Source organism: Silurus meridionalis, chromosome 9 (assembly GCF_014805685.1).
Source record: "Silurus meridionalis isolate SWU-2019-XX chromosome 9, ASM1480568v1, whole genome shotgun sequence".
NCBI lineage: Eukaryota > Metazoa > Chordata > Actinopteri > Siluriformes > Siluridae > Silurus > Silurus meridionalis.
The window spans coordinates 18,939,373-18,955,170 of record NC_060892.1 but is presented as its reverse complement, the minus strand read 5'-3'; the positions used below and the strand labels follow the sequence as shown (position 1 = coordinate 18,955,170).

General features: G+C 40.3%; 1 protein-coding gene across 1 annotated transcript in view; it reads left to right on the top strand.

Annotated features, from left to right (window-relative positions):
• ttll7 (tubulin tyrosine ligase-like family, member 7) overlaps nt 1-5,279 on the top strand; it is a 56,070-nt gene extending 50,791 nt beyond the window's left edge. The window contains exons 20-21 of the mRNA XM_046857848.1: nt 557-733; nt 3,827-5,279. Of these exons, the coding sequence (XP_046713804.1) occupies nt 557-733; nt 3,827-3,935 (286 nt within the window). The 3' untranslated portion in view covers nt 3,936-5,279. The remainder of the gene's footprint in view (nt 1-556; nt 734-3,826) is intronic.
• Nucleotides 5,280-15,798: the final 10,519 nt, after the last annotated feature.

Here is a 15,798-nt window from a genome sequence, read left to right as displayed (position 1 = left end):
ACCCTTCTATTCATTTCTTGTGTGGGCAGTCTAGTGGGTCTACAAGGTTTTTCTCCAACCCACTTGTACGTATAATTGACAGATCTGGAGATATGTAACCACCCAGGTTTATTTTAACTTAATGAGAGTATGCATGGCACTAGGGGATTAGTGATGGTGCTAAGCACCCCATGCTGCTGCCATTTAATCAGGGCCCGGTGCATGAAGGAGGTCTGTGGGCAGCTAGTGCTCAGAGGAAAGCCCAGCATGGGAGCATTGTGAAGGCCTCCTCGCCTGTAATGCACTCTCAGATCCCCAGCCATTATATTCCTTCATCTCCACAATCAAACACAATCACCGCTGCCGTCCAATGACTTTGAAAAGAAAAAGACGTTATTTTAGCTCAATATTTTCCCTTTTAGTCGGCCCACGCTGAGGACCTGGCCCTTTGAATTCTTTTTGACACTCATTCATCAAAGTGTCTGCTGAGACAGAAGTCCTGGGGTGTTTACTGAATTCTTTGTGGAAATTTCTGGTATTAAGAACTTTTGCCGCTTGTATTTGCTCACACTTCCAGAAGGTCATCGTGGGAGAGCATCTTCAGCAAGAGCAGCGAGGTGGTGACGCCGCAGGAGTTGCAGTGCTGCCAGCGCTTGGTGCAGCTGTGCCGCGACTGCCTGCTCGTGGTTTACAAGTTCGTCGCAGAGTCACGAGGGTCGCTGACCGGCCTGAACCCAGAGTGGGATGACCCCAGGTAATCCCCCTCCCCTCAGACTTTCTCTTCTCTCCACACATCTTTTTTTTTTCCCCCCATCTGTTCAACCTTGGTCCCCTGTGTAGCAAAGTTCAAGGGGGAGATGGCTGGGAAAGGGGCATATCTGACTCTTCAGCTGCACGAGAAGAAGCTGTGAAGAGAAAAGAATGACCCTCAGATTATCACTTAACTTAGTAGGCCCCCTGAGGCGCAGCTAATTCAATTATAAAAGAGATGAGCCAGAGCGAAATAATCTGAAGAGCTTGTGCACAGCCTGCTTCCTGTGGTCTATAGCTGCAGATAATATCAGAGATTTTTAAGCCTATATATTGCAACCGGCATTTAGTTATTTTTACCAACACCTGTGTAATAACAATAAATAACGATTTCATGTGTTATTCCAAATTAAGACTCATGTCTACATGTATATCTACAAGACTACATGTATATGACTTTTCAGCCTGTAGTTTTAGTACATTGTACGAGTCTATTTTAAGGTCCTGCCCATAATATATATGTTGCCTATTTGTACAAGTTTTTTTTTTTTTTTTTTATTCAAAGGGTGTTTGAGTCCAGTTCTGCTTTGGTCATATCCTTGCTCAAATATACCTAATTCACCTCAGCATTTAAATACCAGGTTTAATTGAATTACAATTTGGCTAGAATTTACCAGAAATTGTTATACACTCGACCAATTCATATCCTCCCTTAGAACTAAACAGATAAAAGTGTTTGTATGGGCATGGTCTCCTCCATTTTTCTCCTCCTCCATTAAATCTATGACCCTGTCTTTCTGCTCTTGACTTGCGGACTGTGGTGAAGCTCGCCCTCGGCTGCCGGACCAGTCTCGTCTCGTGGCTCGACCCCTTCCTCTTCTACCCTTTCTCTCCTTGACGCAGGTCTTTCTACTCTTTTGGATCAATCCCCCCTTCCCTCCCCCCCATATATACAGTCTGTCCAGACTGTAACCACCCACCCTCATGCACCTGTTTGCCACTTTTGCTCGCTTGTCTCTGAACATGGCATCTCGGAGGGGATGCTGACTAAAATGAAAAAAAAAAAAGTTTTCTAAGAAAGCAAGCCAGCCATTCCTCCATCCTCTCCACTTACCATGGCAACAAGCACCCGCTCATTCGTCACAGAGAATCGCAACAGTTTCACTGCATGGTGCATGACGTGCACTTCCATATCTTTCCCAGGACATGCCTCATTGACGGCTCAGTGGCAGAACGGAGCAGGGGGATGACAGATTAGACTTTTCACTTAGCCGGCATATGCTTTGCCTCGTTAGGAAAATGATGTCTGAGTAGGGGCATGGCACCATATTGCTGGTGACCCCCCCCTCCTTTCAACAGCCACTCATCCTCCTCTCTGGCATGTGCGTTGCCCCCCTACATGCACCCATACGCTGCCTGTCCTACATCTGCCTCCACTTGCCAGTCTTGGCCAGTGGAGAGACACAGGGTCCAGAGCCATCAGGGTGGCAGAGACAAACTCTCAAGGCGACTGTAATGTGTGTGTATATATATATATATATATATATATATATATATATATATATATATATATATATATATATATATAACAGATATCACATGTTTATTTTTTGCCCTCAAAATCCATCTGCAGCACAGTGTGGCAGGACTATCGAACATATATTTTAAAACATTAAACACGCAAACTGACTGGAGGTACGTGCGGATCTCCAAGTCATTGTGTGTAATTAGGAAGACCCGCACATTCTCAAAAAAAAAAATAATAATAATACAGTTAGACAGCTGCTGGCTCTCAGGGGGTTTTCACTGGCAGGTTTTCCTAAGAACTACTCAGTGATCAAAAGCCAAGGACCTGGTGGAAGCATTATAGAGGTCCAATTAAATATTGCCAGCAGCCTGATTGGATTCTGAGTCACGGAGCCGTGTTACATGCATCCTTAAACAGACACCTTTGTCAGAGATTTATATGGGAAATGGAACCGTTGGGCTTGAAAAATATTTGTGAACCTTTTTGAAAATAACGGATTTTGGTCCAGAAATGTAACAAAAATCACACTTTTTTTAAAAACATCTGGCACACATTTTAATTGTATTATTTGTCTTAGCAAAATCATGGATTGAGCCAACCGGTCATATTCTAAAGTATTGACATTTAGGTATGTTGTGTATGTTGATATTTGTGCTTGATAGAAATATACCCCCTCATTTATTACTGCGCATTGGTGAACGGGCTGGACGTACAGTCGTTAATCTACATTCTAAAATATCTGCTTGACAAGCACTACCAGTACTCTTGAGCAGTTTCAAGGGCATTCTTCCTGAACTAAATGAAGTTAATTTGACTTTTCACAAGTCTCCTGGGTATGGTGCCAATGCAGCAGAAGCCCTCAGAGCAAATCTTTTTTAGTATACTTAGAAGAAGCAGCATGGCTAATTTGTCCTGGGGATATTATACAAGGAAGACTGTCACGAGTACCATGATACAGTGACAAGCCCAAGGGTTATTTTACAGTTACTGTTACAGATATTTTTTTTTTTTTTCAGTCCTGTCATATTGCACTAACCAGGTGTAGGTCATTTGGTTAGAGCAAAGCAGTGTGTTAGCTTTCACATACTTTTAATGAACAAATAATTTAAATGTCCTCATTAACAACCCGTGATGAGTTCCGAACAGCTCTCCTATGTGGGTCATATCCTGTCTCAATTGTTTCACCTCCACGTCTCAATTCAGGCCCTAATTATCTGAGCCAGTATCCACTTTCGGACACTCTTCCCCTGTTAGATAGACGTAAGCAGCGCTGATGTGAAACAACGTCCCCCCGCCAGTCTATTAACCCGAGGCTTGTTCAGCTGCCCCGAGTGAAGATGCAAAATGTCACTCATCATTAAAAACAGACGGCATTTACACAAAGGGATCAGCAGGAAGACAGGGAACGTGTTGGGTTGGACAGTATTGAGCTAAAGGGCGGGTTTGCTTTATGTTGTCAGATTGCTAACACGGCCTGATCTCCCCGTGTGACCTTTTGCAACTCTAATCCGGTTTCTACATCTCCTGTCTTTCCCCCTGTCCCTGTTTCCCTTCTCTCTGTGTGTCTAGGTATCTGGTGCCAGTGACCTCCCAGTTTATCATCAAGTGGCCTTCCTCCAGCTCAAGCCGGAACGTGGCCTCTCGCAGTCTTTTCACCACCCGCATGGGCAACTTCTAATCCACCCTGGGCCCTCGCCGCCTCCTGGGGAGAAGAGGGGCACAGATCCTTCAGCTAAACCCCCACCCGTTGGGGACATGCTAACTCTGGAAGCATGCGAAAGGGGATTTTGCCAGTCCGCATTTTTATATGTAGTCGTTGGCGCAACAGAGGCAGACAATTAGACAGTCCCTCCCTTGAGTTCGGCTTGTGCCCCTGGATCTCGGGTATATAAAAAAAAATAATGGTCTCTTGTAAAATTATTCCCCTTTATTAAACTGTAAAATATACGATTCACCATTATGGATTCATGTCACGGACTTGCAAAACACTCAATAACAGCGTGAATGTGTCAGTAAAAAGTAAATGGAACGGGAATCGTACGTATGCTCGCCGTCGAAGAAAGATAACACACGACGCTGTTTTTCTTTTTCGCCGCTTGCTATGTTTGCCAATGGCTGGTGCTGTTTTTCTTCAACGATTTTATTACATTTTGCCACAGTACGTAGTAGTAAAAAGAATTTAGAGGAGCCAGAATGAAGGACAGGTCTTCTGATTACACACCTCTGGGACGAAAGAGACAAAAGAATTATGCATTGCTGCAGCTAATAGCGTTCACTTGTGTATGGCCTGTACATAGTCCTTTAAACTTGTTTTTTTTTTTGTTTTGTTTTTTAACTGACTAAAAGGAAATCATTGCACATCAGAAATACTTGAATTTATTTATACTATTTATTCGATTGGAAATGTTTTCATTTACATGCACTAACATCAAATTTGAAAAACATATATTGATTTTGTGCAATTGTATTTTTTGTTTGTTTTTTTGTATGTTAAGTTATTATTATATATTTTTTTTTTGTGATATATTAAAGGCATGAGAATGAGTACTGTAGGTCTTTGCTAAGCTGCCATGTTTGTGTTTTAGCAGCTATGCCATGTATTTTCTCAAAGCCTGTATGCAAGTACCAGTGCAGATTGTGGCGTGCCAAGACTTAAGCACAACCAGGAATGTGTTAATGGCTTCTAAATTGAGGTTAGTGAGTAATTAGAATGCTCCGTATGACAGTAGGTAGCGTTAGAATTTCAATGTGAAAAAGCTCCTGTGAGCTAATTTTCAGGTAGATTGTATCCCGTAAAAAAAATTTAATAAAAAAAAAAAATGCTAATGCGGGATATTTTTGGTTACGTCCTTCAGCAGTTCTTTTTTTAATGAACATGGCGACAACTTTATGCTAAGATGCCTATTTGTTTTTTTGTTTTTTTTCCCCCTATCCAACATTTCCCTTTGCCTGGATTTCATTCATGTTCATTCTAGATAATGATTTTTAAGTTTAACAGCAATAAAAAAAACTTGTCGTTCTATATTTTTTTGAGATGTTTTATTTATCGTAAAGCCGTTTTTGTCTCATTTCTGTTCACTAAATCAAAACTTTTTGCTTTGGGCTTTCTTTTTAATCTTAATGCAACATGAGATAGTTTTAGAATTTCGAAACAACCGCGCATACACTCAAACCTGCACAAATCCACGCTTCCGTGTCTCATGTGAAACTCCGAAGAGCAACCTCGGTAACCTTGTCGTGTCATGCCCCGACTCAAGGTCAGGGGAATAGATGTGATCCTGTCCCTTATTTACACTAGTGCACTCATTTTCAGGCTGCCAACCTTCTTTTTTCTTGCCTTCCCCTCCCCCTTTACATCTCTTCCTTCTCCTATCTGTCAAGTGTGGTGCTGTAGAGTCATGACCTTGAAATTCTTCCTTGAACAATGGCACTGCTTTCTTAGGAACTGACTCAGAAACTTGAGGACTATTCCCCTGCTCTCTGGTGTTAAATCCTTGTCACCCAGCATGGTCAGCTAGTGGGAACCGAGCTAGTTTCACCTGCACTGGAGTGTGGACTCTATGTAGGTTCTTGCCGGTGACCCACTTTCAGGTCTTTTTAATACTATGGCTATCAGACGATGTCTGAGTTATCACACACTGTATAAATGCCAATCAAAAAACTTATTAAAAAAATGTGTTTAATCCTGTTTTTCAAACAGTGCAAACTCACTTTATGAAGACAAAAAAAAACAAACAGATACCTTCTCTTCATAACTTAAACACCATTCTCAATCCTGAAAAGGTTTGTCATTACAAACTTTACGCAGATTTGTGCATCATAACAAACATTTTGCTATTACAATCACAATTTATTAAGTCGTTCACAGTTGCCTGTTATTTTAATAAATTCGCCGTTTCATACATTTTCTTCTACTATTAGGTGAACAATTGTACATTTACATAAAGTTTGATCAAACCTTCATGTAATAATTATAATATTTGAGATTTAGGTTTACCTTAAAAAGAGCCCTCAACTCTTAGTTCTAAAAACAGGTTGACAGCCGTTATGGAACTCGAGCGACTGCCCCACAGACCATCTCCTGATTGTGTTGAGATAATAGATCTACAGGAATAGCTACATGCGTGTGCTGCGCTCTCAATAAAAGCGATAGCTTAAAGCTTGCCTGTGTGCCCTGAACCAGGAAGAATCCCAAAGTCACAAGCTCCATCTAGGGGGCGAATTAGCACTTCTGACGCAGCTGGGGCTCAGATCTGCCCGAGTGGGATCACTCCCTTCCTCTTTCTTGCTACCGCTTGGGGCGCTTCAAAAGGCAGGAAGGAGCCCCACTGCTCTTTCACAATGGTGCGACAGTGTCAGAGTAGAAAGACCAAGCATTCCGAGAGGACTGGTCTGGGAGTTCTCGTGGGGATTGAGACATCCTCATGGAGATTATCGATATATCCCCTCCAGCCAGGCTCAGAGACATCAGACAGGGCTGCTCTGCCCATTAGTCTACTGCTGAGCTCAGGGAACAAACAGCTGTCTGCTCACTCAGAGACCAGACAGACTCTATCACTCTCCTACCTTGATGTAGCATGCCAATGCACTGGAGGCTTACTTTTACTGAATTTGCCTAATTAGAAGTGCTCGCTGTTTTTCCAAGGGTGTATTTCTGCGTGGTTACCTCTGGCTCAAGAGTCATCTTGAGGGACGCTTAACCAAATGGAAGCGGATTGATCCATTGACAAAGTGCTCTAACGTTGCCCTCCAGTCTCCCATTCTTCATTCTGTCAAGATATCGCGAGACTCAAAGGACGGTTACCTGATGTTGACCCACGTGCAAGAATTGATCTAGAGATCACAAATAGCCTGTGTGAAAAGATGTTCAAGCCTCATACTGATTGGATAATCTCCAGAGGCCTGGGGAGCTGAAGTACTCAATTATTTAAGTGACAAAAACAGTAATGCAAACCTATTGAATCCGGTCTGACTTCTTTTCTTCTGTGTGTGATTAATTACACTGCAGAATAACTATTTTGACGGGTCAAATTGTAATTCATATTCAACAAAGAACGCTACTTGTTCTGGAAAGTTTCATAGAGCTTGGAGGAAACAAGATCTTCAGTATTTTAGTTTTTTGTATCCCTTTTCATATAGAAAACTTGTTTTGTACTGATCCTGTTAATGGAAATCAACTCCAGATGCTTCTCACCTTGTTTCCAAAGCCACACTATGCTGAGTCCAGTTATTTTCTGATGGTTTTTGGCGTCGGCCTGGCCTGCTTACCTCTGTTCACCTAACGGTACGCAATAAGGGCTGTCAGTGTGTGCTCTTGATTTCAGAACAATTCTAATCTTAAGAAGGGCACCAGAAGGTCAGCGTGAAGCACAAATAAACAGTATATATCCAGGGTTTAAACCTTTGCTCCGTGCTTAGACCTCTGTTCCTCCTCTGTGAATATTTTTGCTCATATCTGACACTTTCACACAATTGAAAGGTCAAAAAATATGCTAGGCAAATGAGCTCGCTTCAGATGCTGTGAATCAGACAGGCTTTTGGCTGTTGTCTCTGAAAAGGGGCTCACATTTTCAAAAAAAAATCTTGCCTAAAAATAATTTATTTTAATAGGCTCGGATGGTGCTCTTGTTTCACCAAACCTGCAACAAGAACCCAAAAATTCTTTAAGAATTCCTATCAAAAGAAGCACTTGGAAAAAAAAAAAGGTTTCATGGTGTCCCACTAGGGAACCCCTTAAAGGTTAATTGTCGATCCTTACAACAGAGAAATTCTTTTTCAGAGAGGGTTTCAAGTAGGCTCTTTTAGAAAGCAAAGCGCCCCTAACGATCCAAAAATCCCACCCCTCCTATCATTTTGTCTACAATTATACCGTTTTTCTCTTGTTTTTTATCCGGTTTCACTTTTTTTACCCCTTTTAACTCATATCAGATATCCTCCAGGTAGCTTTAGGACTTGACATTTGACTTTTGATGATTTTGTTCATCCAAAAATGAGAAGCCATGTAGTTAAAAACTCTGAAATAAAACAGGTCTGTGCAAACATATATATGTTCTTATTGTGCCTATTGTGCTTCGGATTGTGCTGGGGTTCTCCAGTTTCCTCCCAGAAACCTGCCAGGTAGGTGTTATGACTATGCAAATAAGTGTGACCCCAGGTATAAATGCTTATCCACGATTCCCTGCGATGGACTGAGGCTCCGACTCAACTATGACCTTGACCAGGATAAAGCTGTTATTGAGGATGGATGAAACTTCCATAGTCTTCAATCAGTGGGACTTTCTAATATTTATTCTTTCCACTTACATGAGCTCACTCTTTGGTACTTATCACTGCCCCAGCTGTCTTTTGGACCTCATGCCAATCAGCACGTCTGGCCAGCCTCCACTGGAAGTCAAAAATTAGGTTAAGCTCTGCTCAGTGTCAGAAGATTTCAAGCTTTTTGGGCTTCGGTTCAAGAGTGCCAAGCAGAGATTCGGGACATTGAGAAGCCGATTTACTTCAACAGGTGGGTCTGTGACCTCATTCCGCTGCAGAGCAGAGGTCTTGCTGACCAGCAGGTCCACAATGAAGTATTTCTTTCTTCTGTTTAATGTATTCACAGCCTAATAAATGAAAGTCCAGATTGTATGTCATAGCTCAGCATAGCCTCTCATATATAGGCTGAACACTCCTCAGCTGGCTCTAATCATGCAGCGTGGCATGACTCACATCGGAATTCTTACCTCGGGTAGGCAATATTAGCGCTGCGGTAAGGCCAAGAGATCCAGAAATTTGTGATGACATGGACAGTGCAGTAGCCTAGCATGAAATCGGTTTGGTAAATATAGCTCTCTGGTATTACAAATTTAGCCGCCTGTCATCTTTTACCATTCGAAGAGTCAGAGGCAAAAGGATTTTAAAGGAATCCTTCTGGTTGATAGCTGCCTGCGGACGATTTAGACGCGTTCACTCTACATGCCATCGGACCTCTTATTTCTTTTCTGCCTTCATGTCATCCGAAGGTCGGGACTAAAATATTGCACAGGCGTATACCTTGGGAGGATTTTCAACCTTAATTCAATTTTTGAGTTCAGTGAAGGACTTCAATTCAACAACAACAAAAAAAAAAACTTCTTGTTATATACTGTATATTGAGTCAGAAGCTGGATTATTTTATTAGGCCTCGTTTATCAAGCTGAATACAAACAGGAGCAGTTACTTTTTTGAAATGTGGTATTTGTAAAAATCCAGTTGAAGGAAAAAAAAAAAACGTGTCCTCCTTGAGGAACTGAGTTTGTGTGAGGAGACTCACTAACATGAAATTCGATCGAAAGGCATAATCACATCAAGTTGTGAATGACTTGAGCGCAAGCAGTCCAGAAGAAATAGGACTAGTTATTCAATTAGAATCAAAGTAAAGCCTCCCATTAGGGATGTGCATCTTCATAACTGAGGCCGATGCGACACGCATTTTGATGCATAGCCGACAATACGATACGTTAAAGATACATATGAAGCAGCCACCAATGTGATGTGATTCGATTCACCCTATCATGATGCAGTGGGATCCGATTTCAATTCGATTCAACGTGATACGATTCAATGGTAATAATACGATGTTTTGCAATTCAATATGGTAGTCCACTTTTATTTCTTTGGTTCAGACGGACAACAAATCATACATTTATTCAAGTGCTTTCTGACTTGTCATGGCCCTTTTACAAACAGGAAAACAGATTACCAGAAGCACTTTTCCTGTTCTGTCTCTTGGAAAATGCAGCTCTACCTCTGCCATGATAATCTGTATTCTATGTGAATCTCAGGACACGCCCCTGTGATACGAGGAGAAATCAATCTACATATCAAATATTGGTCACAAATGATTGGTCACTTTCTAAATAATAAAAGTATAGCGCATCTACTAATTATTATATAGAAATAAATTATTTTTTACGAATCTGTGAATCTTACCATCCATACGTCCCATATACAAGTGAGAGGTCGTCTGTGCCTATGGTTGGTTGAAAGACTGCAGTTGCTGAGGTGAATTGCTGGATTTAGTGCAGGCAGCATCTATATGGTGCTCCAGTCATCCTTTACTTGCTTTCATTTCTCTGTAAGCAGATTTTTGGATTTTTGCGGGTATCACTAACGTGCTAAACACACTTTGCTCTTTATTGGAGATTGCCAATTATCAGTGCGTGCAAGTGCATGTACAAAGAAAATTAGCTGGTGGGGAATCTGCTGGGAATTTTTACTGAGGTTTGAAAACATATTTACACACAATTTGACTAAATGGCCCATAAATGAGGCCCATTGTATACAAAGTCTTGCCTCAGATGTCGGGGAATGAACGACGCTCGGTGAAATGACTCGCTTGTTAACACTGTATTAACCTGGCTAATGTCAGGTTATTTGCCAGCCCGTCAATGGATTTAATGAGTTAAAATGGGTTCAAACCCAGAGCAAGGACAAAGCCGCTTCCCGTTCTACACTTGTGGTTTTGCCGTAACGCTCTGGCTGGATTTGAGTTCTGCAGATCCGTCTGATGCTGATGGATTTATGCCGAAAAGCGTTAGGGCTGCTGGACAGAGCGTCCAAAAACATGTTTTCATGTTTCCACGGGGGAAAAATTGCTCTTTCCCCCGCAACCTTTCTTAATGTCCTCTTAAAATTCCCCGTGCCTGTATTTCTTACAACACTGTCATTAGCGATCACTAAATATGCAGTCCTTAGGGGTTCTTTATGAGTTTGCTTTATGAGGGTTTGATTTCTTTTTTTCTTGTTGCTTTTTATTTTTATGAGTTTCTCAAGGCAAAAGTTTCTACTTAAAGTTTGAAATAACTGGTGGATATGTACTGTGTGTGTATGTTTTTAAGTAGTTATTAAATTAGTCAGAAATACAGTATTATGGGAAAAAATAGCATTTCATTCGATAATTTTCTTTATTCTATTTTTATCTGCATAAGCAAGAATCAGTCTAAATGGATCAGAACTGAGTCTTTCCTCACTGCTTTATTCTTTCCGCTCTTTTCTTCTATACTGTATAGCATGGACTTTTAGTTCATGACCAGTTCAAGCACATTGTTTAGAGAGATCATAGTAAATACCGCAACTTAAAAACGCACACCTTTTACAAATAAACATTTTTTATACGTAAAAGAAGACTCACTTTCACATATGAAAATTCACCTCATATTGGTGAGCAAGGTTGTGTTTGAATTTGAGAAAAATGATTCATAAGGCCTCCGCTGATTAAACTGATCTCATCCTTCTTCAAAAAAGAAAATCCCTTCCTGCTGCTACTCCAAATCTAGCCAGGGTTTGAGTCAAAAGCTCTGGGGAACGTTGTGAATAAAGAAGTCATAAATAACACTCTTATGAAAAGAGTTTCTGAATGTATTATGGACGTGCTCGGAAGCGAAAAAAAAAAAAAAAAATGAACACATGGTCAAGTGTTCAATAGCTGCGAATGCACCCAGACAGTCAGGTGGCTTCACATCGCATCAAAAAAAGATTCTGTCTCCATTCGAGCACCCAGGCAGCTATCTTTTATGCCCTCGTGTCTCCAGCCGTATGGGCAGATAGTCTGCCATATCAATTAAGCCGACAACTAAGACATCATAAAAAACAGCCTTGCGGGAAAAAAACGAAAGTTTTATGACTTGATGTCCTTACAGACGCTTCAGACATTTGGTATATATAACAGTATCCATTTCATCGATCACACAAACAATGTTTAACACGGATGCAAGATTTTCTAATAGGCTGAGGTAAAGATTAGTTCAGCTTGGCCTGCAGTTTAGGGAGGATATCAGGCAGGTCGAGAGAGAAGCACACTTTCTTTTGCAATCAAAGAAAAACCGCTCAAGAGCCTCTTGGGTCGGTAAAAATAGCACAAGGTCTGATCAAGGCACCGAGAGAGGAGTTTAAAATCCTGATTGCGATACCAGGGAATGCCGGCAGAGACCTGCTGGAAAATTCAGGAACATGGCTGCACACATCTGTTTAAGAAATGACATACCATTTGCCTGGCTTTGTAATCATTGTGCTTGTCTCAGGATCCCCATTCTCAATATGAGCATACTGGGCATCCTTTCAAAACAGTAACGGTTGTCTTCTCCGCTTCTGCACCTTTATGATGAAATAGAAATTCCTTTTCGAGTTTTTACAAAGATTTCATACTCATATCATTCATAAAGCCTTGCTTTAATTAGGCATCTAAATCTACATCCGGATTTTTGTCAAACAGGCAATAGGCAATGTCTATTGTTAAAACATTTGTTTTAAGTAAAACTGAATTGAAATGGTTTATTTCAAAGAAAACCTTCACAAAACATTATCCAGTTCAAAACGCTATACAACACTGTATATCCCACACATTCCGTGCAAAGGCAAAACAAATCATTTGATCCAGCTGTACTTTTGTCCAGATGTTCAGCTATGCAGGTCTTGATACAGAATTGACTCATATTCCCTTTGACCCCATTTGACTCATTCTCAGCCTCCCAGAAGTCCAGTAAAAACAAACTCCCCTCCCCTGACCCTCTCAGACAGGGTGTTTGGGAGACACGGTCAGCCGTGTCCAACCGTGAGATGTCTTGCTGCGAGAGCCACAGGGACGAGGACGGGTCATGGGCTGCTACACCCCACACAGAGACACTGGAAAGAAACAAAGCAGAGAGAAAAAGAATATGGTGTAAGTGCAGAACAAAAAAATAGTACAAGAACACAGAGCGAACTTGAGAACATCCCAGCTGCAAGTTCCATCCACCAGCAGTCTTCTCTTCTAACCTTTGAGGACTGGCTACAGGGATTGTTTTCCCCGAACTGCTCAAGCCATCAGCCGAGTATCAGCGGATATGTTGTTTAATAAAAAGTGTTGGCGGCCTTTTTTTTTCCATCCAGACATCAAAAGAACTTCAAATGGTTTGATGTTGTGCACAGCAGGGATGGCACTTCTGGGTAGTGGCTAAAGCCTCTTCGGACACAGTGACAGGTGATGTCTAAAATTATAAAATCAAACCCAAAAAAAAAAAGCCTGAAGGTCAACTCATCCTATGCTCTCCAAGGCGTACTAGCATCATACTGCTCCAGTTGCCGTTGTTTAGTTACAGCATGAAAAAGTGGCACGCCATGAAATCCAGCACAACGTATTCCCCACGCATTTTGTTAGTAAGTAATTATTGTCCGAAACTAAACAGTGCCTCCGGATTGTTCTTCGTTGACACTTAAAAGCAAACATGCTTTTTCAACTTAATGTTTGGTAACAAGGAGCAGGTTGTAATTACATGCTTCCATATTTCTCTCGTTTTCCTTCTTTTTTTTTTTTTTTGCCGATTGATATATCCCATCTGACAGCTTTTCCAACAGAATCGGGGGCCTCGGCTGCCAGAAAATCACAAAGTAAATGAGCTGAACACAGCTCTCATTATGTGTCCAAGCAGCTCTGCTGTTACTCAGCTCCACCGTGGTGGACAGATGGTCTCAAACACTGGCCAGGCATTTCCTGGTCACCTGAGTGCTGAGGGCCAACTCCTCGTGTGCCCACTTCCTGCTAGCCTTTGTGGGTCTTGAGAAGGGTCATGACGGCCTGATGTGTGGAGGGAACCATACCGAGATATTTGTTATTCCTCTTAAGTCCTTGTTTTTCCCCTGGAGGATAACAGGCCACCAACGTCTTTGAGGATTACAAGAAGTTTATAAGATGACCATCTGCACCGTGGACTTGAACTTGCATGTGTGTGTATATACCGAGCTATCAATCGATTCAAATATTTAATCAGGAATAATTTAATTCAAATTGTTAAATATATAAATGTATACTTTTCTAAAGGACAAATATGGATACTTTATGCAAATGCATGTTTATAATTGTGAAACCATACTCAACATAGAACATGAATACTAGACATGTTTCAAAGATTATAGATGTTTTTTAACAAACTTGTTCATGTCTATTAGACACATGAAACAAAAAAAACATTGAAATACCAGGTTCCCATTACTTCTCTTTCTTTGCACTGAGCAATTTCCTTACTGGTTACATTTTCAGATGAGAGTGCATCTAATAAAATATTTTTTGATATTATGTGGTTTAAATGACAAAAAATTATCAGGACATCAAAGGAAACGTTTGCTTTGTTTCCACACGGACGGTTTTAATTGCCGGATGTGTGCATCATGGCGGATTTTGGTGCTCGATTTGAGACTTGGTTCATCAGTAAAACAAATGTTTGGATGAGTTGTTTTATTTATTTTTTATATCTGAGTAAAGAAATGGCGTCGTGAATAAATGTTAGTTGCGTTGAAAGCCTCTGTTATATTCATTAATTATTTGTTTAATGAAAACTCTAACAGAATTGCTTTAATCGTGCGTTAATAAAATTTGTGCTAAAATTAATTTTATATATATATATATATATATATATATATATATATATATATATATATATATATATATATATATATATATATATATTTTTAACAGATAACAAATACCAATGTACTGGCAAGCTTTTAGGAAGTTTTCACTGTTCATTCGATACCAGAGGACAAACAGTGACATGTAGTGAACCACACCAAACATGGCTTTATTACTTCAGAGACAGGACCCTTCTGTTTTCCTTCTGAACCGCCAAGCAGAGATTACTTTGTTATGGGAGTCGAGATAAGGTTTGAATTATGAAGGGAAATATTTACCCAGCCACAGCAATATTACTCTCCCCCCTTTTAGCTGTTTCCCCACATTCACGAAAGAGAAGAGACAATAAAGTGAAGGAGTGGAGGATCTAACTTCATTAGTTGCCAGGAGTAATGAAGGCAATGTAAGACCACTGACTCAGATAGGCTGCTACACAAACACTGACTTTAATGCATCTGACCAATTTATTGCACTTTATTGCATTTACCAGTGTCCGAGATGAAACAGTGACATACTTTGGCTTTGTCCTTTTGAGCAGGTATGCCCTAAAAGCTGTTTTTTTTTCTTTCTTTCTGTAAACCTTCAGGGTCAAGTCCTCGGTGTAGTAATAATCCTTTGGCAAAGAGTTTTTTCTAGGATTATTGTTCTGGCAAAAAAAAAAAAAAAAGCTCATAGACCATGATGCCATTATAAAAATAAAAAAAAACCCTACAGAAATGCTTCCCAGCAATAGTGAGGTGATTCTCTTTCACTGTTGGTACACTGAAAATTAGCTGAGTTAATATAATACCTACAGTGTTAAACAGTTCTCCGAGGTACACTAGGCAATTACGGCCATCAGTGTACGCTGTAAGTGTTCATTTAACCTGAATGATTTCGATCACTGCGATCTGGTCTTTGCTGCTGAAAATATGGGTGTAGATATGAAACAATTATTATATTCGTAATACATGGGGGGGCGAATGACAATAATGATATCAATAATAATAATAACAACAATAACAAATTTGATTGTTTTTTTTTATTAAAATAGTGAAATTAATAATAATATTTAACTCTAAAAAAAAGAAGAAGAAGGAGAAAATAAATAATAATAATAATAATAATAATAATAATAATAACACAACAACAAAAACAA